We start from the raw sequence: 24,604 nt of genomic DNA on the forward strand, positions 1-24,604 counted from the left end.
GCAGAGGAAGCAAGCAGTTATTGCAGCTGTTAGGTGGCAAATACAAATAAAATCATTAATTAAAATAAATTAAAAAAAATCTCTATGCTAGCTTGTGAAATTCTTTAGAGTTTGAAAAAATATATATATATATATATATTCATGAAATATTTAGAAAAAATGTCAATCGAATAGAAAATGACCCTTTAGTACCTAATTAACACCTTGTTTACAACTATAGTTCGTTTTATTACTCTTAGCAAACAATAAAAGTTTCTTTCGTCCATAAAAAAAAAAATATATATATATATATATACATAGCTTAGATATATAACTAACTATAATTAAAGTAAAGACCATATGTTTTGGTACGAGATATATCGAAATTCAAATTTAAAATTATCATATTAGAACATAATAAATTTGTCATTAAATTGTCTTAAGACATGTAATACTTAATAAATATTCCATTTAAAAAAATAAATAATTTGACAAGTATTTTACACATAGATTCTCACAAAAAAAAAAAAAAGGGGGAAAAACGAAACAAAAACTATTTTTCATATGGTTAAGGAGATAATTCATTCATATCCTGATTCATTCATATCCTGATTCATTCATATCCTAATAAAGATGTCATATGTTAATATCTTATCACTATATAAACAATTAACATAATTTTAAAATTACTATTATAAGGAAACAAAAAGTTATCAAGCGAAGAAAATAGTTTTTTTTTATTTTTAAAAAATCATATAAATAATTTATTGGGATTAATAAACAGAGAATAATGTAAATCACCATTCATAGGATCATCCATGCAATCAACTAACATAGAACTCCACCTCTTGGTTGGAAGATGATTCAGCCCTGGAACAGGAATGCCCTGTGCTGCATAACCTGCTTGACTACCATTATTATGTGGATAAAACTGTGGATTGTGAAGTGAGCATTTTGATCATAAGCAGGAGGAGGCCGAGTGTGGGAAGGGTAAGCTGGTGATACATTCTCAGCACCATAATTACGATGCTGTGGGGGTTGGTGGTGGTGGAGGGTGATGGGCTCGATATGTTGGATAGGCCTAATTAGGCTGGGTGGTGGTGGTAGTTGTGGGCTTCGTGTCGGGTACGGTGCGGTTAGATGGATCCCATTTGGGTACATGAAATTGGTATGTGGCAGTGGTGGTGGTCCTTGTCGTTGTGAAAGTTTTTGATTCGTGATTCTTTTTTTTTTTTTTTGGTTTAATTTACAATAGATGTATGAGATTTACATAGAAAACTAAAAAGTATATATATTGTATGATTAAACATAAATCATTAAGAAAAAAGATAAAGAAAAAACATAACATTTTAATTATATGATTTACGAGTTCTATGTGTATTGGAAACTTTTTGCAAAATATAATGGGAGATATAAAATCATAATTAGTGCTACAGGTTGTCAACAATGAAGCAAAAATTGAAGACACAAGTGAAATATCGATGACAATATAGTGTTTCGGTTACCGACCACATCAATAGAGGGGGGAAGAAATTTTTATAAAGAGTGTTGGAGGAATGTCGTTGGAGTTGAAAAATATTGCCAATATCTTCAAAAATTGATGGAATTTTTGATATTTTAGTGGATAATTGTGGAAACAAAATGGAAAAACCGGTTATCAACAGAAATCCTCGATGAAAATCTTGGCCAGCCCTCTTTCATCTTTTTTGATTGAAAATTGAAATCAACCATTTTAACGAGACCTAGATTTGGTTTTTGTTCTCTTTCGTGGATTTTTGCTTCCCTTGTTGTCAAATTTCAATTAGATTTTTAATTAATATAGTTTCAATGACAATTATTAAAAATAATTTTTATACATATAATTCTGTTATAATATACTTTTTTGGTGAATTTTGTTGTAATATACTTGTACACATATATTATGGTAAATTTTATCCAATTATACTCAAATATAACCGGAAATATGCACGTACAATCCCATTATAATGGGACTGCTCATATATATACAATAAATGTCATCATGTCTTATGAAAATATGTTAGCATTAATATATGTTATTTATTTCTTGGTTTGATGGATTCTACGAAAGTTTTGAACTATGGAACCGCTCAATTGGATGAGAGAAGACTTTGCCACTACCAGGAAGACAGAGTGTAGACATTCACAGAGAGAGAGAGAGAGAGAGAGAGAGAGAGAGAGAGAGAGAGAGAGAGAGAGAGAGAGAGAGAGAGAGAGTATAGTATTGAACTTTGGAAGGGTTTATTTTGACAAAAAACAACATTCGGAATCGCCATAAAATTATGGCAAAGCACCCCAGTTGCAGAATTAATAAATTGTTTAAAAAATAAGAAGAATTTATAGTTTGACAAAAACGGCATTTCAGATTATTCTAGCTAGTACTAGTCCAGGCATGCCAACTTGTTTTTTGTTTGGAATTTGATAAAATAATAGACTTTAGTTTGTTGGCCTCGTCAATGCCATAAAAAGAATATTGTGTTTGAAGTACATATATAGAAGTTTGCTGCCGAATAATGTTGTTCAGGTGTACGAAAAGAACAATCCAGTGGTTAATTCATCTTGTTTTCAAAACCTGTATAGGTATAAAGAGTATTACCAATTAATTAAACCTTATTTTAATAGTTCACATATATATATATATATATATATTAAAGCAAAAAAAAAAATATATATATATATATATATATATCAAAACCCTTGTAACGAATTTTGTTTTATAAACTCCAGTGTTTTATTAAATCAATTTCATTATATGATACCGAAGCTATCATATTAAAAATTGATCCAGTCCAATTAAATAGATGAAAGAAAATCCAGACTATAATATTTAGAGTCTTTAGTCTTTAGGATATTGAAGAGACTAATCGTATATTAATATATAATATATATACTAAGATATTTATATTGAAAAAAGAAATTACTAGCTGCAGCTCAATGAAATTTATTGATTATGATGGATCATGGAAACGAAAATCAATAACAAAACAAATCACAAATATTTTATATAGTTTGCACATTTTGATGAATTTATTGATTATGATCGGTCTTCAAAATCAAAATCAAGCCGTCATTCTTTGGTTGATTGGAGGCACCGTATAAGCTTGTTGCTGCTGCCCCTGAGCTAACGCCATATTTGCTTGCCATCCTTCAAGTCAAGTAACATCCAAAGAGAATATATAAATGAATTTAGTACATATATTACATAAATTTAGATAGTGTAAGAAAAAGAAAAGTTTGATGGTTTATGAATAAAACTTATTTTTGTAGGACGCACGTTCTTTTATGTTTAATAATTAAGTTCATTGAACTTATTGTTGAATTTGTACAATATTGTAGTTGAATGACTCTTATTAGTTGCAATTGGACTAGTTCTGTCGGCTTGAAAGTGATGTACTATTTTGTTTAAAATTTAAGGATTTTATGCATCGATGCCATTTAATTTTGTTCCATTTTGCTCTTTACTTCTGATATATTGAATTAGCATTATTACCCCTAAATTGGTTTATATATATATATATATATATATATATATATATATATATTTTTTTTTTTTTGTAATGGAAATTCAAATTCAAATCATTGTCGAAAATAGTTGTCTTTCCAACCATCGAAGAGACTGCCTCTAAACTAGTTAAACTGGTGAATGATGCCCCATAAGCTATTTATGATGGTGAACTCTGCCTTTTCTATACTACTTTAAAAATGTAACTTTGTGGGTTTAAAAGATTACCTCTACCTAGCATGTAGAATGAAACTATATATATATATAATATATCGGAGGTGTTATATTCGAAGTCTAGACATTTGTTAGAGGAAGTAAGCATATTCGAAGTCTAGCATTTGTTAGAGGAAGTAGTTTAAATTTGAAAGCAAACTTCAACCAGCATTTATCTTAATTTTAATGTGGAAAGACAAAACCACAATTTAATAATTTTGTATTTGAATCCTCTATTTTTGAAATTAAAAAAATAATAATAATAATAATTTTTTTAAGAAAAATATATTTCTAAAAATCAAGTTAATAGCTGAGAAAAGATTGTGTAAATAGGTTACCAATAGAAGGGTCAAGGCCTCTGTGTTTAAGCTCCCTATATTCTTGACAAAGAGCACAACACTCGCAGATAAAATGGGTGACCCAATCAGGTGCTGGGGTCTCTAGCAGCCCATACCTGCTCCTTAGCTTTGTGCGGTACGTGCATGACATTATGCAAGGCACCCCTATCAGGAACGCAATCAAGCCGTACAGCAGTCCACTGGTCCCACATGCTACCTCACACGTACACCAAAACAAATTATTATTATTATTATTATATAAAATTATAATTAATATTTCACATATTTACATTACAAAAAAAGGAAAATAAATTATTTGTTAATTTTCACTTACGGGTGCTGCCGTTGTCTACAATCTCAGCAATTTGGCCAAACGTTATGCAGGGGAAGCAAGCAGTTATTACAGCTGTTAGGTGGCAAATACAAATAAAATCAGTAGTTAGAATAAATAAAAATCTCTATGCTATTTAGTTTGTGAAATTCTTTGTAGGATTTTAAGAGAAAAATCCCTCTCTTTAAAGCTTTTTCTTTTTTGTCAAAAATCTCTTCAAGTTTGAAATAATTTCTTGATGGAATTTTTAGAAAAATGTCAATCCAATAGACAATGATCCTTTAGTATCTTAAACAACCTTATTTACAACTATATTTTATTTTATTCTTAGCATACAATAAAAGTTTCTTTCATCCATATAAAAAAAATATATATATATATATATCTATATTGTCTCAATATGTTTTTTTAATATTTAAGATAATAAGATTCGAATTTGATATCATTATCTAAGAAAATAATAATTTTGTCATTAAAATGTTCAACAAATACATTAATATGTATAATTATATATATATATATATATATCAAGTAATACCAAATATATTCCTTTAAAAATAAATAAAAGCTACCAAATATTTTTATATATAGATTCTCATTAAAAAAAAAGAAAAAGAAAAAAAGAAAAGAAGTATTTTCCATATAGTTAAAGATAAGATTCATATCGTACTAAAGAAGTTATTAATATCTTACCACTATATTTAAACATTATTATTAATTTTAAAATTACTATTATAAGGAAACAAAAAATTATCAAGCAAAGAGAATAGTTAAAAAAAAATATATATATATATATATATATATAATTAATTCATTTGGAATAAAGAGAGAATCGTATAAATCACCATTCACTGGATCATCCATGCAATCAAATAACTCAGAACTCCACTTCTCGGTTGGAACATGATTCTGCACTGGAACAGGAATACCCTGTGCTGCATAACCTGCCTGACCACCATTATTATGTGGATAAAACTGTGGATTGTGAACGTGAGCATTTTGATCATAAGCAGCAGGAGGCCGAGCATGGGAAGGGACGTAAGCTGGTGATACATTTTGAGCACCATAGTTATGATATTGTGGTGGTGGTGGTGGTGGTGGTGGAGGATGATGGGCCTCATGTGTTGGATAGGCCTGGTTACGATGGGGTGGTGGTGGGCTATGTGTCGGGTAATGTACGGGTTGATGGATCCTATTTGGGTACATGAAATCGGTATGTGGGTTTGGGGCGGGTTGAGTATGATAGTTTGGGTATTGATGATGATTAACTGGGTGTTGCTGTGCTGGTTTATGTCCTGGTGAAAGTTCTTGATGTGGTGGATGTGAAAATTGCTGAGGCTGAGAACCACTTTCAGGAATGTTGAGTGTGTGTGGTTGATGCTGATCGTTTTGATTTGCAGAAGGGACATAGCCATTGTTAGCTCCATGTAAGTTATGCTCCGGCTGGACTTCGGGTTGATTTGGCTCAAATGAAGATGGCTCTGGTTTGAAGTGTCCCATTTTGGCTTAATGTGTAGATCTCCTTTATGTAGGAGAAGTAAACGAAAGCAAACTATAAATGAAATGCTAGTAGAGCTTAATTTATATAGTAACACTTCAAATAATACCAAAGACAATTCTTTGAGATGGAGATTGAAAAGGAATATTAATGATTTGACTTCAATTTTATGATTTTTTTTAATTGACATTTGAGTATGAGATTTAACAAGAAACCTGAAAAGTACATGTATTATACAATAGACAACATGTATTATATATAGTAAACACAAATTATAAAAAAATAAATAAATAAATAGATAAAGGAAAACGTAACATTTTAATTGTATGATGTATGAGTTTTATCCATATTGGAAACTATCTCCCAAAATACAATGGGAGACTTAATTTCACCAAAACATCAAAAATAAAAAAAATAAAAAAAAGACAATGGGAGACATAACATCATAAGGGTTACCAAATTCCAATCAAATTTTTATTTAAATTATTAATATGTTATTTATAAAATTTGTTATATATATTGCCATGTCCTTTTTATAATTCAAGTAACAATTATTAGAAACAATTCTTATGTATATAATTTTGTTATAATAGACTTAAATCATACATGATATTTTTTGTTTAATCATATATAAATATAATACAATCCCACTGTAATGGGACTGCTTATAAATATAAAATAAATATTGTCATGTTTTAATGAAAATATGTTAGCATTCTATAAAGGTATTCAAATATATACCAAATCAAATAAAATCAATCAATCCAATTTAATTTAATCTAATTTTATTAGATTAATTCAATAAAATTAAATTGGATTGGATTGAAAATTTTGAAATGGTTATCGATTTTAGTGTTTAAAAAATAAGCAATTCAAACCAATCACATCCAATAGTTATATACTATATTAAAATTTTAATAGGTGTATGATTTTTATTAGTTAAGGTATAAGTTTTAAATAGATACACTGTACTAGATTATTTCTTTTAGAGCATTGTAGTATACTAACATTTTGATATTTATATTTATTATTAATGTTTGATTTTGTATACCCACATTTTAACTAATAAAATTGACTATAATATTTGTTTATTTTGATAAGAAAGCAATCATGGATGTGGAGCTTGGATAAACATTGATGTTTTGGAGCTTGAAAGCTTAGATGTGGTTGTTAGTTTATAATTTCAATATTGCAATTTTATGTTTTATGAATAATAAAATTTAGTTTGGAACTTGAATTGTATTATTGTAATATTCTGAACCTAAACTTGAACTATATCGTTTTTGTAATTGATTATATTATATAATATTTAAAATTGGATTGGACCGGTTAAAAATTAAATCAAATTCAAAATCAATAGATAACCAACCCAACCAAGGTTGGATTGGATTAAAAAATAACAAATGGACATATATTGGATCGATTGAATATTGGATTGGAACCCACGAACACTCTGGTATTCTAATACATGTTATTTTAATTTTTTTATTGGTTTGAAGGATTCTATAAAAAGTTTGTACTGTGGAACCGTTGAATTGGAAGGGGGAAGACTTTGCCACCACCTAAAAGACAGAGTGTAGACATTCACAGAGAGAGAGAGAGAGAGAGAGAGAGAGAGAGAGAGAGAGAGAGAGAGGGTTTACTTTGACAAAAACAACATTCGGAATCTTTACGTAATTGTACCACCAGCTATAAAATTATGGAAAGCAACCCAATTGCAAAATTAATAAATTGTTTAAGAAGTAAAAAGAATTTAGTTTGACAAAAACAGAATTTCAGCATATCCTAGCAAGTGTCCAGGCATGCCAACTTGTTTTTTGTTCAGAATTTGATAAAATAATAGGCTTTATTTTTTTGGCCTCATAAATGGCATAAAAAGAATCTTGTGTTTGAAGCACATATATAGAAGTTTGCTTCGGAATAATGTTGTTTCAAGAGTATGAAATGAACAATTCAATAGATAAATTCATATTATTTCAAAATCTGTATAGAAGTAACCAGCATTCCTAATTAAGCGAACCTCATTTAACACTTAACATACATATATATATATATATATATACATATCAAAACTCTTGTAACTTGTAACACTTCACATGCATATATATGTATATATATATACATACATATCAAAACTCTTGTAACATGTTTTGATTTATAAACTCAAGTCTTTTATGAAATCAATTTCATAATATTAAACTAAAACTTTCAAATAAAGATAGATCTAGTCCAATTAAGCCTTTATTTGGGTTGCTACATATTAAGAAAGAATTAACAAAAGCTCTGCTGAGCAACAATCAATTTTTTTACTAGCCTAATTAGCGTTTAATAAACCATTATTTTAAAATTGTTAAAAGTTACAAAATTAGAATTTGAACATTTGATAAAAATTCTATTTACCTGTTTTAATTGTTTATAACGACCAAAATAAATATGAATAATTATTTGTTTATGTATATATAATATTATTATAGATATATATATATATATATATATATATATATATCTCTAAATGGGTAAAAATAAATTTAATTATAAGTTAAGGGTATAATAATAATTTTAAATTTAAATTCTGAATATGCTAGAAAATGAATCTAAAAAGTTATTGTTGGTTACTTTATAAATTTTAGCTTTTGAAAAAAGTAAATAATCTAAAATTTATATGTTTATTGAATACTGCATCTAGTGAAAAATTCTTTTATAAGGCAAAAGTAAGGGTTTAAAAGCAACCCAAATGCACACTAAATGGATCTAAAAGAAATCCACCGACTATAATGTTAAAAATCCTTTGTCTTTTGGACATTATCATATTCAGGTGAGAAGAGACTAATTGTACATTTATATATAATATATATACTAAGGTATTCATGCTGAAAAAAGATATTACCAGTTGCAGCTCAATGAAATTATAGTTTGAATGATTAAGAAAGGGGTTGATTGCATTTTTGTATTCTTTTAACTTGTAAAATTTTGAAATTTATATCTTTAACTTTTCAAAAATAACGATTTAAGTATTCAATTTTCAATTTGTTGCAGATTAGTCAAATTCCAAGTTTGGTCAAACATATTGGTAATAGTACTATCTAGAAACTTTTAGCATTACCTGTAAAGAAAGAGACTAAAATGTTGATCAATGATATAATAAAAACAGTTATGTGGATGAAATTGTTATCTATTTCTTTGGTAAGATTGAAAATTAAATCAATCTACAACAAATTTAAATTATTACTTTCGAAAATTAAAAATCTAAATCACAAAATTTAAAAATGTAGAGTTCCAAATTACAATCAATCCTTTGGAAAGGAAGGAAATGCACACCATCCACGGCTTGGCTGCCGCTACATGCATTTTATATTATGGGCAACTCTCATACTTGTTGATAGGTGATGCAAGTGGGACTTAAATTTTTTTTTTTTTTTAAATTTTTTACTGGATTTGTGAAGACTTTTTGGGTTTGGAATTTTATATTTTATATTTTATTTATTATTATCATTTTTTTAATTTAGGAACGAAAGGGGAGAATAAACCGAGAGAAGAAAGAAGCCAACCATAATGTCTCGAAGAAACGTGAATTGTAAGGAATACAAAAGTAGTAGTACAAGTTGCCCATGTTCAATTGTATTTTAATGTTTTTGGTACACACAAAAATGTGCAAAAAGGACCACATCCCAAACTATTGAAAAGCACGTACCGGTTTGCTCTTGGTTGGGATCTTTAGAATTGTTGCCTGTTATGGCGACTGAATTTGGCGCCCTTTTGTGCCAACAAAAAGATTAAAGGGACACAATAATGCTGGGTCTCATGTACCGGCCATTTGCTGTTTCATTATAAGACATCCAATAAACTTATTAGAAATACAACATTTTTATATCTAGGAGATCATAGGCAAAACAGTTATATTCATTCTAGCCGCTGATATTGCGTGGAAACTTCTGAAGAATGTCTAATTTGTAAGTGCTGTTGTTTTTATCTCTCTTTGTCTTTTTTTGATTAAAAGCTCCCAAATCTAAGTATATATGATTAATGAGATTTTTTTTAAAAAAATATTAAATGCTAAGATGAATAAAAAAACAATTGCAAGTTGTTAGCTCTAGTGGTTGAGTATCTTTATTTGTACTCATGAGAATCACACGGAATATAAAGGAAAATTTTGAATATTTTGTAGTTAGATAATTTGTTTTTAAAAAAAAAAAAAAAGTTAAGATTAATTTGAAATGATTCCTCACCTTTTACGAGAAATCATTTACCAATTGCTTTCCTAATCATTAAATAGATGATTTGTATGAATAAATAATTTATGTGAAACCAAATTACTGAAAATTACTTTTAGAAAATACTTTTAGTCCCCCATGCAGTTTGTCTATCAACTTATATGCAATTCATTATGTTTTCTTTATAAGATTATAGGAATCACATCACCATTTTATTTGTTTCTTTCTTTATTATTATTATTATTTATAGCGAATCACAGCACCATTGCAAATTTTCAATCATAAAGAAAAGTAACTTTCATCCTTTGGATTTTCTACCGCGAAAAATGTTATATGACACAAGTGCCATAGCAAATAATATTAGCCGATTTTATAATTATCTCATATTGTTATCCAATTATATGCTATCATGTCAATCCTGAAAATTCACTAGATATGACATGCATGTTCATCAACTGTTCCTATCGAATATATATTTATATTTTTCTGAAGTAACTTCGAGCAATTACAATTTGAGAAAATGAGTAAAATAAAACATGCAAGAATTGCCCGATGATGATAATAATAATAATAATAATAATAATTGCTTCTTTCAATTTGTGTGGAAGAGACAGCGGGTATATCAAGACCGGTAATGGTTTCTCTGATTTTATTAAAAAAATTTCAAGTAAACGTTATAGAACCAATTACTAGATCAAATCAAAATCTAGTGTCTTCTTCCACCAAAACTCCAAAGCTCACATGACATTGTGGGACCAAGGTACTCAAATCCTAGTTTCCTTCCCTCCTAGCTATAGAAAAGATAGTTACCATCTTATTTTTCTCGAGCTATCTACCATACTCGAATGCAAGGATTCAACATCAAAGAATTTAATATGGAATACCATGTTTCTTACCTCCTAAAAGCCGTACCAAACTGGCCCCTTTGAGAAACGGATCGTACAAGTAAGAACTTCCAAGATGAGACTGCCTACAAAGTATCCCACCAACCTTGTAAGAGCTTTGACTGGGTTACTCTTACGTCCAACTATAACGTATTAGGTCTTCTTAGTCCCTACAGGTCCAACGAACCTGGTAAAAAAACGTTGCATTACACAAATGTTTATGATCACATCAGGAAAGAATAAGATAAAGCACTGCTTCTTCCAATTGGCTTGCAAAATTCAGCAATCAGTGAACAGTGAGAGAATGTAAGACTGTCAAAATCCATTTTGGCAAGGCATCCCATGTGAGAAACACATCAAAAGGACATGGATCTCCCAACAAACACATGTTCACTAGGTCGTCTACTAATAATATATACACTTTCCATATACAACTAATATTACCATGTGCCATATATAATTTAAAAAACTAAGCAGCTGCTTGACATGCTAGAAAAGATATGTCAATGAACATGTTAAAGAACAGGTGAATTAGGCAAGCGGCATTATCAATCACATGCAACTATGTTTTCTTTTTATTTTATGAAAAAAAGAAAAGTGCAGAAACTAACGCTATGCACTATGGCAAACCTAACAACAGAAAATGGAGATCACTGTAACACGTTATACCACAGGCAACAATAGTAGTAAAATATTTTTCAAAACATCTATTGTTTTGAAAGATTACCACTAGAGGAATATAAATAAAAAAAGCTGTCAAGGGCATAACAGGAGAATATTTTTCTGAAGGATAAATACATACCTCCTTCCACTTTGAAGTCTCTGAATTTGACAATCTACAAAAATATCTGAAACTTCATGGCTAGAGAGCAGTATGCTATAAGTGACACCTGCAGCATTGTCAAGCTCAAAAGAATGGCTAGCATGTGGCGGAGGCTAGCCAGAGGTCGTCACAAGGAACTGCCTCCAGATGTTCCTCCTGGTCACTTGGCTGTGATAGTGGGAGAAACTAGAAGAAGGTTTGTTATAAGAGCAGACTACCTAAACCAACCAGTCTTCCAGCAGCTGCTACACCTAGCTTATGAAAAGTATGGCTACAATAAGATTGGTCCATTAACTATACCATGTAGTGAGTTTCTTTTTGAAGATATACTTCACGCTCTAAAATGTGGTATGTCTATGAGTCAATTCTCAGGTCCTGAGGCAGGAGATACCCTGATGTTCAGCTCGTGGAGGGATTCCACACCGCTCCTTCATGACTGTGTCATGCTAGACTAGATGTTATGGAGGCATTTAAAGGAGCAAAAATATTGGTAACTTAGATCATTATGTTTTCTTTTACTGGCCCTACAGAGCTGGCAGTGACCAGAATGGGAAGTCCATCTATTGCTGAACTGTGCTCTACCTAGGATCATCAACTGCAGTATATGTACTAATATTGATTGACTTGGAACAGAGTACCATTCATTTGTGGAAAAATAAAAAATAAAAAATAAAAAATGGAAATATGCATCTGTGACAGTTTTCAGTTGAACAGGTTCCCAGCTAGCACCCAAAAAACGAAAAGGAAATATATAGAAATGGAAAATGAACTCATTACAGGTATAGATTTCTGCAGATGATATGCATAGTTGTAATAATAATAACTTTAAAAATGAATAGATTATGCAATTAGAACATCTATCCAATAGATTATGCAATGCTGAAAAGCTTGAGAGGCAGAAAAAGTTGTTGCCATCAATTCAAGTGAAGAGGTTTCTTAGATGTGACCTCAAGCAGTAAGCACTGAGCAAAATTTTATCACAAATACACAAGTTTTCCTTTCCTCAATCCTTGACATTTGAAAACATAAAGATGATGCAGTTATAAAATAATTAGTAAGAACTAATAAAAAAGCATAGGGGGTTATTGGCATTGTTACCTCCAACTTGCAATAGTTCTAATCATGTTCCCATCAATGCATCTTGCGTGATGTTTCATATAAGGGAAATAACACATAAAGTTCCTCTAAAAACAGAAGAGAAAACAACATATGATGGGAAAAAAGCTTCAGAGTTTACATTTACTCTAGCATACTTTTCTTTCCACAGTATCAACATCTATAAGTTACATTCCTTTTCAATGAGATGAAAAGTAAACAATGCAAGACCAATTGTTAGAGCTGCCAATAATTTTTAAGAGTGTGTGACTCGGCAGTGCCTAGGCTAAATGTTGGATGTCAACAGCATCCATAACTGCAAAGGTTTCATGGAGCAAACTTCACATAATTTTTGTTTCACACTGGTCCTCAATTACTTTTGAGTTCAAAGCTTTTGCAGAACTTGATAATTTAGTAGATTCCAAACTTTGGCAACAATACCACTTGACAGAGCATAATATGCTTGTTTCGCAGCCATACGATGCACTTCAAGAACTTTGACATTGCTAAAGAGCTTTCTAAGAGCTTGTTCAAGCTCTAATTTTCCAGAAACCTGCAGGACCATTAAGATTTAAATTCCCAAAAAACATTTGACATTTGAGTTTACAAATAGGAAATTTACAATAAATTCCTTTAACCATGCTAATTATTCAAAACCTTTAATATGATCTGAAAAAATAGTTTGCCAACCCAGTCACAGGTGTGGCAGTGTTACATACTGCCAAACATCCTGCTTTTCATATGCTCCTCTTCTTCTTTATTGATTTTTTTTTTTTTTTTCCCCCTCCAACTAGCACCAACACTGTAGGTATCTTCCTACGAAATTGTAATTCCATGGAAACAAAACCATAGCAACTCAAGTACCGAATGAAGATAACTTTGAACCAAAAAAATAGTACAAAACTTTTTAAAAGTCAACCTAAATTGTTCTAGTATTCAAAATCTGAATTGATTGATTTAAGGTTCCTCATGGTGTCAACCTTGGTGCGTTTTGGAATTTATTTGAAAGGTTCCATCAGCTTCCATCTTGTTCCTATCTAACTAACCAAATAACCAAGAAAACACTCAGTTAACACAAACAAGGTCTCCAAGTCTGGCAAGTTTAAGACATTTGACCATTTCATGCTGAATTAAGGCAGAGTCCACCTCTTTAGTCAGTTAATCCCAGTACAGCAAACATATCATAGAGAGATTCATCCCACCTGCAGAACTGACAAAGGATTTGACCGTTGCATTTCCAAAACCATGCGTGAGAAATGTCCTACATGAGGACCTGAAATCAAGAAATTAAACATTTGCTAAATTTGGAATATCAGAAGCCACACTCAAAGCAAATATTGAAAACAATAGAAACTATTCACCAGTCAAAATTGCACAACCAGCTGCAGCAGCTTCTGCTATGTTGTGACCAGTAAAATAGGGCAAGAAGGAACCTCCAATCACAGCTATAGGAGTCAAACCATATAAGTATCTCAATTCACCTACAAATCAAGAAGGAAAAATCTATATAACATAGTGAAGTAGAACATCTTCCCAAAAGTAATCAAAGAGATCCATTATAAGTTATTATTAAATTTCATTGAATCCTATAGGCAACTTAATAGTTATTTCATTTGATCGACAATGTTCAAGGATATGAACATATTGAACCAAAGATCTACATTGGAACTTTTCAAACTGATTTAATTTCACTGCACAAGTGATGGGGAGTGGATAATAGAAGTAGATGACATCTTGAAATTTATAGTTTGATATTTGTAGGATCTTAAATAGAATTAAAACAGTTTGAAGTGCTTGAAGCCAAAGTAATAAATAATAATGTTTTTACCAGTCTTGGATTGTAGAAGGTCATATATAAGGAGTATCTGCATTTTAGGGAGACATTAAAGGAAGAAGATAAATAAATTACTGACCCAATGTGTCCACTATATATATGTTTGTTCCTGTTATGAGTTTATCACCTCGAGACCTCAAAGCTACACTTTTCCCTTCTTTCTGCAACTTCTGCATTATTTGAAATGATGACTTAAAAGAATATAATGTAGATTTAAAATCCTTTATAATGCAGTGAGTGTCAATGGAGCTGTGTTTACAACATATGATCATAAGAATTGAATCAAAGTTCTAGTATTCATATTGTTTTCACACAAGAAAAAACAATAAGGTGCTATTAGTTATGATTATCCCAACATTGAAGATTTTCCGATAGCACTAAGTTACTGCTCATCTAAGGTCTTCTAAGTAACTAATATAATCCATCAATTCCCTGAGAATCAGACCTTAGAAGTCGGTGATCCCCTTACATGACACGAATAAACTTTAAGCACCATTCAAGGCATGAATATGCAATTCAATGCACTAGGTACTGAAAAAGGAAAAATCTTGAAAGAGAGCTGTTAAAAAATAAAATAGTGCTAACATGCATAAAAATACAGACAAAGAATGTGTCAAAAAGCATTAATACAGTAACCTGCAAGTGTCTCATACTTGAGCAATCTCTTGTCCGTGCTGTGGATACCGAGGCGCAATGATTGTGATCAAATCAGGGACTACTTGTATGAGCACTTCATGAACGCCTAGTATCGCTGCAGATATAAACAGAGAGCTTTGCTTTCAGAATTTTTAAGGTAAGTAAAATTAACATGGAACTAAAGAATCATTATAACATGGAAATAAGAAAAATACACATACAGAAGCCGAAATCATTACAATGCATTGCTTGATATACACCAGAAAAATAATAGTAATACCCAAATGTACTTGGATGAATTTCACAACTGAAATGGAAGAGAGTGGCAAAAAAGAGTGGAAGATTACTAAAACTATGCAGATGATATTCCAAGCCTTGTTGCTGTTTGGTGCTATAAAAGATGTAAGTTCTACCAGTTGCATAAATACAGCAAATTCTATAGAGGTCATATAGATGACCATAGGTACAGTCACACAACAAAGACCAAGTACCAGAAAATTCACCTTCTTCTTCTCCCTTGTGAATGGAAGAAGCCATCCAAACCTGCCTGTGAGCAAGCTGTACCTTCAGATCTTCTATACTTTTTACCTTTCTCTCAGAAATGTCAAATTCTTTAACCGCTAAAAAAAGTACGGTATTTTCAGATCAGGATACAGAATGTCAAAGTTGCCAAGTTTGTTAATCAAATGAATCAATACATAGAAATAACATCGGGACATTTGCTACTAAATTTTTAAAAGGGTACTAGTAATACAAACAAATCATGTAACTTGGTATTAGCATTACAAACAAATCATGTAACTTAGCTTACCACATATTAGTCAGCAAATCAAGTCAAAATAGGAAAAAGAAAATAAAAATTACAAGATATAAACTACGGATTGTACCGAATTTCAAGTCACCAGAAAAGTTTATGATAAAAGGTGGGGCAAGCAGTAGCTGAAAATGAATTGCCTGCATATTACTCTGTGACATACAAGATGATCAATAATCAGACAACAGAAAACACATATGACTTTGATGCCATGTATAGAAGATCTTACCAACGGAACAATCAGCGAAAACTTTGACAGCATCAATGCAATCAGTGGAAGAATCACTGGTGTTGACCAACGATTAAATGATTTAGCAGAAACGCGAGCATTTAATAATGCCAGTGCAATCTGAACAGCATATATACATGCAAAAGATCAAAATGAAAATGTTTTACTTGATCTGTAAATGCAAGGTTCATCTATCAGAATAAAACAAAACACAAATAAATAATTTATAATTGAAAACCTATATTAGACACTGCAACCACAAAAATTTCACGGGCATCTATATGAGGTTGAATAACTTACACCCTTTTCCGAAGCATCCATAATAAGGTTTGGCCACAGTTCATTCTCCATAATTGCAATTGCATTGGGCTTCCAATAGCCAAGGAAAGCATTTATAGCAGCAGGGGTGTCAACTGGGGCAAACTGGTATAAAACAATATCAAAACAATAGAGTAAATGCCTCAAGTATCCAATATCAAAACATAGACATTGATTCCAAAAAACCGAGCATTTCACAGGGTGAAAACCAGACAAGCAAACCAATATTACAGCAACAAATTGTACGATTCAAATGTTGGAGTTCATAGGTACCTGGTATATCACACCGTTTGGAAGACGATTCTTTATAACTTCACTGCATAAATATAGGAAAAAACTTTATTATATATATAATAAAAAAAAAACCAGTAAATGCATTAAATTCCTTAATACAAAAACAAAAACAAAAATAGAAGATTTGGTTTACAATGCTGAGGCGGCAGTAGTGGTCATCAAGATGGTTAAATCAGGTCTGTTCTGAATACATTCTCTAATTACAGGAATCGCAGTCATTCCTTCGCCTGCTTTGACATTTCAACACAGAGAAATTAAGAATCAAACCAAAAACATTTAAAAAAAAAAAATTAGAGAATTGAAGTGTCAGTCATTTAGTTGAGGCTTCGATTCAACTTTTCTCTTCGAATTTCCTCTGTTTTCTCAGGAAACAAACAAAGGAAAAAAAAGGGAAAAAAGAAAAAAAAGAGCAAAAAGAAAGAACCTAGAGAGACGGCGTGGAACCAGAGGAGAGGACCAGGGGGACGAGGAAGGGAAGCTTGGCCAAGGCGTTCGGGCCAACGGAGCGGGTGTTCGAGTCCTCGGCACTGTCTCCAGCGAAGGTGAAGGTAGAGAATCGGAGAGAGACCGTAGCTCAGAGCTCTGTAAATCTTGTACATCAGCTTTCCTTTCGTTGCCGCCATTTTTGGTTCCGAGTGTTTTTGATTAGGCCGTTGGTTGGGTTCGAATTCGATCGCTCTCTCACGCTTTGCTTTGGAGACGAAACGTTTCGTGGTCTTCCACTAGTGGCGTTTACAAAACAGTACGGACCTAGGAAGGTCCGGTGGGCCCAGCAAGATGGTTCACAGGTGGGGCCTAGGTACTTGCTTAGTCGAATTTGAATACGAATGCGAACGAGAAAGGACGAGGCTGATTTTTAAAATTCAGTTTCATTTTTTTGAAGAATTTTTCATCCTGTTCCCAATCAAGGATGGTACAGAGCGGTTGGTTTTTTTTTTTTTTTAATAATTGATATAAAAAATTTATATATATAAAATATAAATAAAATAATTAAAATATATTAAAATACATCAAAATAATATCGGTGATCAATATCAATAGTAAAAATATATTTGAAAGTAATTAAATATTTATTATAAATTGTATATAATTTTATTGAATATAAATATTTTTATAATTTTATTAAATATATTTTTATCGGCGATCATGAAATTATTTTGGTCACAACTACACAAAGAATAATAAATATTTTTATTTATATACAATAAAATTACAAAAAATAAAAAAATTAATAAATATATATACCGGGTGAGGGTTTTCATTCCCTGTTCCTGATTCGGGTTTTAAACCCTTTGTCTCAAACTCACCTTAAAATCAGGGCAGTGCACTGGGTATTGGCTTGGTCGGGGCAAATTTCCATTCCTAAGCCCGAATACCCCCAACATTTTTCGATGGATCGCTAGGAATAAATCAGATTTTTTTTGGGTACTCTCTCTGCCCGAATACCCACAGCGCAACGTTTTCGATCTATCGATAGGAATAAATCAGGTTTTTTTTGGGTACTCTCTCTCTCTCTCCCCCCCCCCCCCCTCTTTCTCTCTCTCTCTCTCTCATTCGTTTTGAATTGATTGATCGAAATTTTAATTTATATATGTAACATTTGAAATCAGTTTTCAAATTAAACAACACGGCATTTTAGTTTCTGCCAATATTAAAAGGTTTTTCATACCAAATGCCCCTTGTAGTTTTTAGTAATTAACACATGCATGCTATTGCAAGGCAAATTATGATCCTTTCAAATGAAATGAAAATTCTATGCTAAATAGTTTACGAAACAACACTCATAATTGAATTAAAAATAATCGCTAAATCATTATACATGCCGGTAAAATTTATTGGCTTTTTATTTTATTTTATTTTATTTTATTTGTCGATAGATTTTTTTATTTATTTACTTTTGTAGTTTTAAAAATTAGTATTTAACTTTTGAAGTTTGAAAAATTATCACTTAAAACTTTGAAGTTCATACTATTTGATTAAGACCAAGTCATGCAGCCCTTTTCTTCTTTAGGGTGCTAGGGTCACCTACAATGTTTGATTAATTTTTGAAGACACGTAAAAGATGGACATGATACCAAGGAAAGTTGTCCCTTTGAAGGCTTATGCCAATACTTTTCATAAAGGGTCTTTTAGGAGACTATAATTGAATTGAGATAGAGACAACAAAAAATGATTTCTAGATTAGGCTAGGCCTCATCACTTTATTTGAACTTTTCAAGAATTTTTCTTTAGTCTTTGTATATAAACCATTAGAAAGACTCTAATCTATTTTCATCAATTATCTATAATAAAACATTGATATATAATTTTTATTTTATTGGTTTGGAGGCCAATGATGAAGTGCCCTATGATATATATTTTGATGCTAATAATGGGGATTTGAACTCGATATCGTTGTTTGAAAAAACCTTACGGTAGCAAAACTAGGAAAAAGAATAATAAATACAATCCATGAAAATTCAACGTTAATTTACTCAAACAGACAACAGCAAACGATGTACACCATGTGTGACCACCAAGGGATGAATAAACTAAAACTAAAAGACCAAATTACAAAGGGAGGCAAAACACTAATCCAACATTATAGCTATTGCAAACATTATTTATTTCAACAAAGCCCTGTTTAATTAATTAATCATCCATGGCAATTACCGTAAGTAGATAAAAGTCTAGATTTTTAAATAATCAATATCCTGAAAATTACCATATATAATAAGAACATTACTAATTCCAATAAGCTTTGGATTGTGATAATCATGGTTAACCCATACTCATCCTTTGGTTGGTTGGGGGCACCATAGAATTAGCTTGTTCACGTTGAGCCAAAGCCTTAGCTCTTGCCAAATTTCCACTCCATCCTAAGGAAGGGTCAAGGCCTCTATGTTGAAGCTCCCTATATTCTTGGCATAGGGCACACGGCTCGCATAGACAGTGAACGATGAAGTCTGGACATGGGGTATCCGGCAGCACAAACTTGGATCTCATCAATGATCGATAACTGCATGATATTATGAATGGACACCCAAACCAGAACAAACAACAAAAGTAGGCCATTGCACTGCAAAAGCATGCTGCAATATAATGTAACCAAAAATTAATATAGCTTAATTATTATTACTTATATTTGTGCAAGGACAATTTAGGGATAAAACCATTCGAATCTCTCATCCCCAATATTAAAATATATGAACATATAAATATTATTTGTATAGAAATTTCTCAAAGGAAAATTTATTGAGAAATGTTTTCCTAGCTAAAGTACTAATAAGTCTATTCTCCTCCAAAACCATTGACCAAAATAAAAATAAAAATTATGAATATAAAATGGTATCATTTACATAATAGGACTCTAATTAATTAGAACTTTAAGTCCTGTTTAGTATGCAGGATATGAGAGTATTAGGATTGAGATTGGGATCGGGATAGGGATTGGAAGTGGATGGGGTAAAAATTAATCCAATCTTGTGTTTGGCATCAATAGAATTGGACTATTTTTTTTTATAGTAATTAATAAAAATGGATATAAATTTTCAATAACTTATTAATTTTAAAATTAATCCAACTGTTTTAAATTAGATTATTTCTTTGTCTAATATTTTTTTTTTAAAAAAAATTTATATACTTAACATGTTATATTATTAACACTAATTATCCAAATTGTATATATTATTTTTATTATCCAAAAAAATTCTTAAAAATGATTGTTATATTGCAAAAAATAAAATAAAAAAATTTAAACATGAGATGAAGAAACAAATATATATATATATATATATATATATATATATATATATATATATGTACAAAGGAAATGTAAAAAAAAAATAAAAAAATAAAAAAATTACTCTTGGAAGAACAAATAATATTAAAAGAGATTAAAAAAAGATAAAAAAAATGCTGGAAGAGGGTGTGGTGTGTGGAAAGTAGAAGATAAAACATAAAAACAAACAAAACAAAATAAAACTAAAGATAACAGAGAAAAAAAAAACTAAAAGAAAATAAAAATAACTATGTAAGCTAAAGTAAAAAATAAATAAATATATAAACTGTGGGTCGAGGGTTAGAAAAGATAATATATATATATATATATATATATATAAGTTTCTGCTTAGAGTGGGATAATTTTATTCTAGGGATAGAGGTGGGATAACTTAATGGGCCTAATATAGTTATTGCAGCAAATATGAGATTAAAACTATGTTATCCTAATCTTATCCTTTCTACCAAACGAGTCCTAAGTATTTCTGTTTGATCAACTCACCAATCCTTGCATCATTACCCGTCCACACACACACACACACACACACACACACACACACACACACACACATATATATATGTATATATTAGTAGAAAAAACTGTTGGAAAAACTTGTAACTGCCAAAAGGATTTTAATTTGGTTTTTAAATTTTTTGGAGTTTACATGTTTAAAGTTTTGAATGATTTTGTAATATTTTCTAACAGCCCTTTTATTCTTATTTGTTTTGGTTGTTTCCAAAGTTTTAACTAAATTGGTTTCTTGTATGATTTAATTGGCCGTGTGTAACTCCTTGTGTCTTGACCCTATATATATAGGTCATCTGCTTTTGTGTTAGACACTAAGAAAAAGCGTAGTAGAAATACTTCTTATATCTTAGAGTAAATGTATGATTTCAAGTTCAAAACAAAGAGTTTTTGAAGGTGCTTGATTTTGTAACTTTAGTAAATTCATTATATTATTATGGGAGACAAACAGTGCAGGAATATTTACACTGAATGGAAAAAATTTGTTTTAAGAATACTGTGGTTCATAGGTTTCGAATCCATATCAACCTTTGTGAAGCATTTCTGAAATTTACCAGCTTTTTAAAAATTATGATGTTTGTAATTTTGTATTGTTGAATTTAATTTTTTTTTAATGTTTTTTGTTTTGTTCTATACTTTTGTAATTAAAAAAAAAATTTATTACCAACGGTAATAATCACCATATTATATAACAAAGTTTAATGGAATTATTTAATTTTATTATTTTTTATTCTAAAACCATTAACATAATAAAAGAAAATGTCTATATTTTCAAACTTTAAGCAAAGTTCAAATTCAGGGTGAATTATGCAATTAATTAACTCAATTAATCTTTAAACATTTTAGCTTCTTTTTTTTCCCACTTTGTCTTCAACATTCTTTCCTCTTTTTTCTTTTTTCTTTTTTTGTGCAAGTATTTCTTCAACATTTGTAATAATTTTTTGAAAAACTATTAGTTGTCATCATTAATAAATAATTATCCGTGGGATCTACATGTTAAATGATAATTTAGACAGATATTATTAAAATATTAATTTTTCAAATTTTAAAATAAAAAATAATCAAATTAAATACTTCAATTAAATTTTACATCATATAAAGGTGATTGTCGACTGTAATAACAAATAGCAAAACTATAAATTTTATCTCATCAACTTAAGCTTATTAAAGTGATGAAACGAAGTATAATGTCTGTAAATAAATAAAAATTTATATAATTTCACTTACAGTTGGAGCCGCTGCCTAAAATCTCAGCAATCTGGCCAAAAGTTACGCATGGGAACAAGAACGTTATCAAAGCTGCAGGTAAATTACAACATATTAATGAGTCACTTTCTGCAATCATCTTCTTAATTTCTTCTCAGAATCTGCATAGGCATAGCTAAAACCGTATTTTTACATTAATTAAGAAGAACAATTCAGCTATATATAATTCCTATCGGGGAGAAGTCGGTCAATGAATGGTAAGACTTCTCCTACAATAGTACTACTGTATATATTTATTTTTTAATTTTTTATCCACAAAAATTCTTGATCCTTGTGAGATATTAAATACGGGTTTATTTATTAAAAAAAAATAATAATATATTGCAAACATATTTTTGCCTTATATTGAAAAATTATGGACACTACGAGTGTTAAAAGATTGCCGTTCCAAACCTAAAATATTTAGTTTTGAAACACTAATCGAGGTGGAACCATTTTAAGGTGGTCATGTCAGTATCGATCGATTTCAACATTGTAAAACTAATTGTATACATTCCAACAGGTAAAAACTATATATCTATATATATATATATATATATAGAAAGAGAGAGATATAAATATATATATATATATATATATATAATCTATGATGATCACCATTGCATGGGTTTTGACAGCAGTCAAATAACCCAGAATTCCAACCCTCATGATGAGTGCGAAGATCCTGAACAGCCTTGACAGGGTGTCCCTGTTCAACACCACTTGGCTGCTGAGCTTCCTGGGAAATTGGCGTGGGCACCTGTACCGGTGGCGGAGCGTTTTCGTACTTTTGTGGTACGTTTTGAGGAAGAAATATGGCCGGAGAAGGCTTCGGGAGCGGCATCGCTTGCTGTGGGTACACTGGTTGCGGTTTGTTCGGCGGTATAGCCTGAAACTGATTGGCTGGATTAGGTTGAGGCGGTGGTAGACTACTATGTGGCGGATACATCATATTGGTCGGATTTTGTTGGGGATGTAAGTGCACGGACCTAGTGTTAGGTGCTTGCGGAGGATGGTTCATAGTTACGATTTGTAATTATGGAATTGGAGATGGGTTTAAGGATGGCCTTCTTTTGTTTTTCTTTTTTTTTTTGGTTGAATTGGATTCTGAAAATGGCTATTTTTGTAGTTATACAAAGGAGTTGATGCAGAGAGAATGGGGTATTATCTATAAGGAATTGCTTGATTATATTTTTGTAGAGAGTAATGTATATGTATCTTGGCAAATCCTCTGTTGAAGACCCAAGAGTCTTTTTTTAAGACTTTTATAGTGTGTGTTTCACTTACTGACTTTTTTCTATTTCTTTACTTGGGGGATTAGACCCTAGAAGAAAAATCAGAACTTCATGTTTTTTATTCATTTTCTTATATAAGCATTTGGACAAAGAGAAACAATATATTTTAATTCAAAATTTTAATCTTTTATGTACAATTATGTGGCTGTTTTGTTTTGTCTTTTTTTTTTTTTTTTTTGAAAATAGAAATTTTTTATAGTTTTTATCACAAGTATCTCATTAACTATCAATTTACATAGGCCTTTCAAAAGTAGGAATCGAAGTTAAGGCTTCTTTATATGGTTGAACCAATTAAAATCTAATCACCTATCTTATATTGTTAATTTGAACTTATACTTGCAAGAAAATCGTTACTTAACATAAAATTGAAACATGACCTTGAATGTTCATAACCTAGTTGTTATCTATTCTTCTAAAAATTTTGGTTATTCCCCATCTAGGTATAATTAACAAATGGTTTTAACGTTTTAAGTATACATGTTTTCCAAACGTTTGTAATATTCTTATCAATAACATTGATAATAGATTCTCTTAATTTAGAATAGCTATTAAATACTTAGAATTTTTAATATAAGATAGAGAAAGGAATGTTTCAAACCTATTATTTCATAAGTGTAAATATAAATATGAACATTACCAATTAAATCAATTTTATTTAATAAATAATTAAATTTAAAAGGACAAATGACCCTTCACCATCCAATACCACATGAGTCAATTTTATATATATATATATATATATATAATATATGCATAATAGTA

General features: G+C 30.5%; 3 protein-coding genes across 9 annotated transcripts; all 3 read right to left on the reverse strand.

Moving 5' to 3' along the window:
- Positions 1-3,008: 3,008 nt before the first annotated feature.
- Positions 3,009-5,917, reverse strand: LOC125422636 (protein PLANT CADMIUM RESISTANCE 4). Its single transcript, XM_048467100.2, has 4 exons — positions 5,227-5,917; positions 4,385-4,456; positions 4,051-4,263; positions 3,009-3,142 (listed from the first exon to the last, which is right to left on the reverse strand). The coding sequence occupies exons 1-4, from the start codon at positions 5,879-5,881 to the stop codon at positions 3,057-3,059; spliced, it is 1,026 nt and encodes a 341-aa protein (XP_048323057.2). The 5' UTR covers positions 5,882-5,917; the 3' UTR covers positions 3,009-3,056.
- Positions 5,918-10,712: 4,795 nt separating this feature from the next.
- On the reverse strand, positions 10,713-18,471 carry LOC107418860 (probable 3-deoxy-D-manno-octulosonic acid transferase, mitochondrial). Of its 7 annotated transcripts, none has more exons than XR_009635801.1 (15): positions 18,325-18,468; positions 17,442-17,911; positions 17,151-17,244; positions 16,997-17,039; positions 16,706-16,828; positions 16,406-16,525; positions 16,250-16,328; positions 15,866-15,982; positions 15,380-15,477; positions 14,806-14,896; positions 14,254-14,373; positions 14,095-14,165; positions 11,777-13,445; positions 10,987-11,161; positions 10,713-10,877 (listed from the first exon to the last, which is right to left on the reverse strand). XR_009635801.1 is itself a non-coding variant. In XM_060814746.1 (14 exons), exons 2-14 carry the CDS (start codon positions 17,638-17,640, stop codon positions 13,423-13,425), a joined length of 1,239 nt encoding a protein of 412 aa, XP_060670729.1. In that variant the 5' UTR covers positions 17,641-17,911; positions 18,325-18,471; the 3' UTR covers positions 13,276-13,422. The 7 variants fall into 7 exon arrangements, 3 of the variants coding, with proteins under 3 accessions (XP_060670729.1, XP_060670731.1, XP_060670730.1); XR_009635800.1 differs by having other exon boundaries at positions 10,713-10,881; XR_009635799.1 differs by having other exon boundaries at positions 10,713-11,161.
- Positions 18,472-19,441: 970 nt separating this feature from the next.
- LOC107418867 (protein PLANT CADMIUM RESISTANCE 4) lies at positions 19,442-23,875 on the reverse strand. The gene is made up of 3 exons (XM_016027553.4): positions 23,166-23,875; positions 22,530-22,601; positions 19,442-20,088 (listed from the first exon to the last, which is right to left on the reverse strand). Exons 1-3 carry the CDS (start codon positions 23,566-23,568, stop codon positions 19,778-19,780), a joined length of 786 nt encoding a protein of 261 aa, XP_015883039.3. The 5' UTR covers positions 23,569-23,875; the 3' UTR covers positions 19,442-19,777.
- Positions 23,876-24,604: the final 729 nt, after the last annotated feature.

Source organism: Ziziphus jujuba, chromosome 2 (assembly GCF_031755915.1).
Source record: "Ziziphus jujuba cultivar Dongzao chromosome 2, ASM3175591v1".
Lineage (NCBI taxonomy): Eukaryota > Viridiplantae > Streptophyta > Magnoliopsida > Rosales > Rhamnaceae > Ziziphus > Ziziphus jujuba.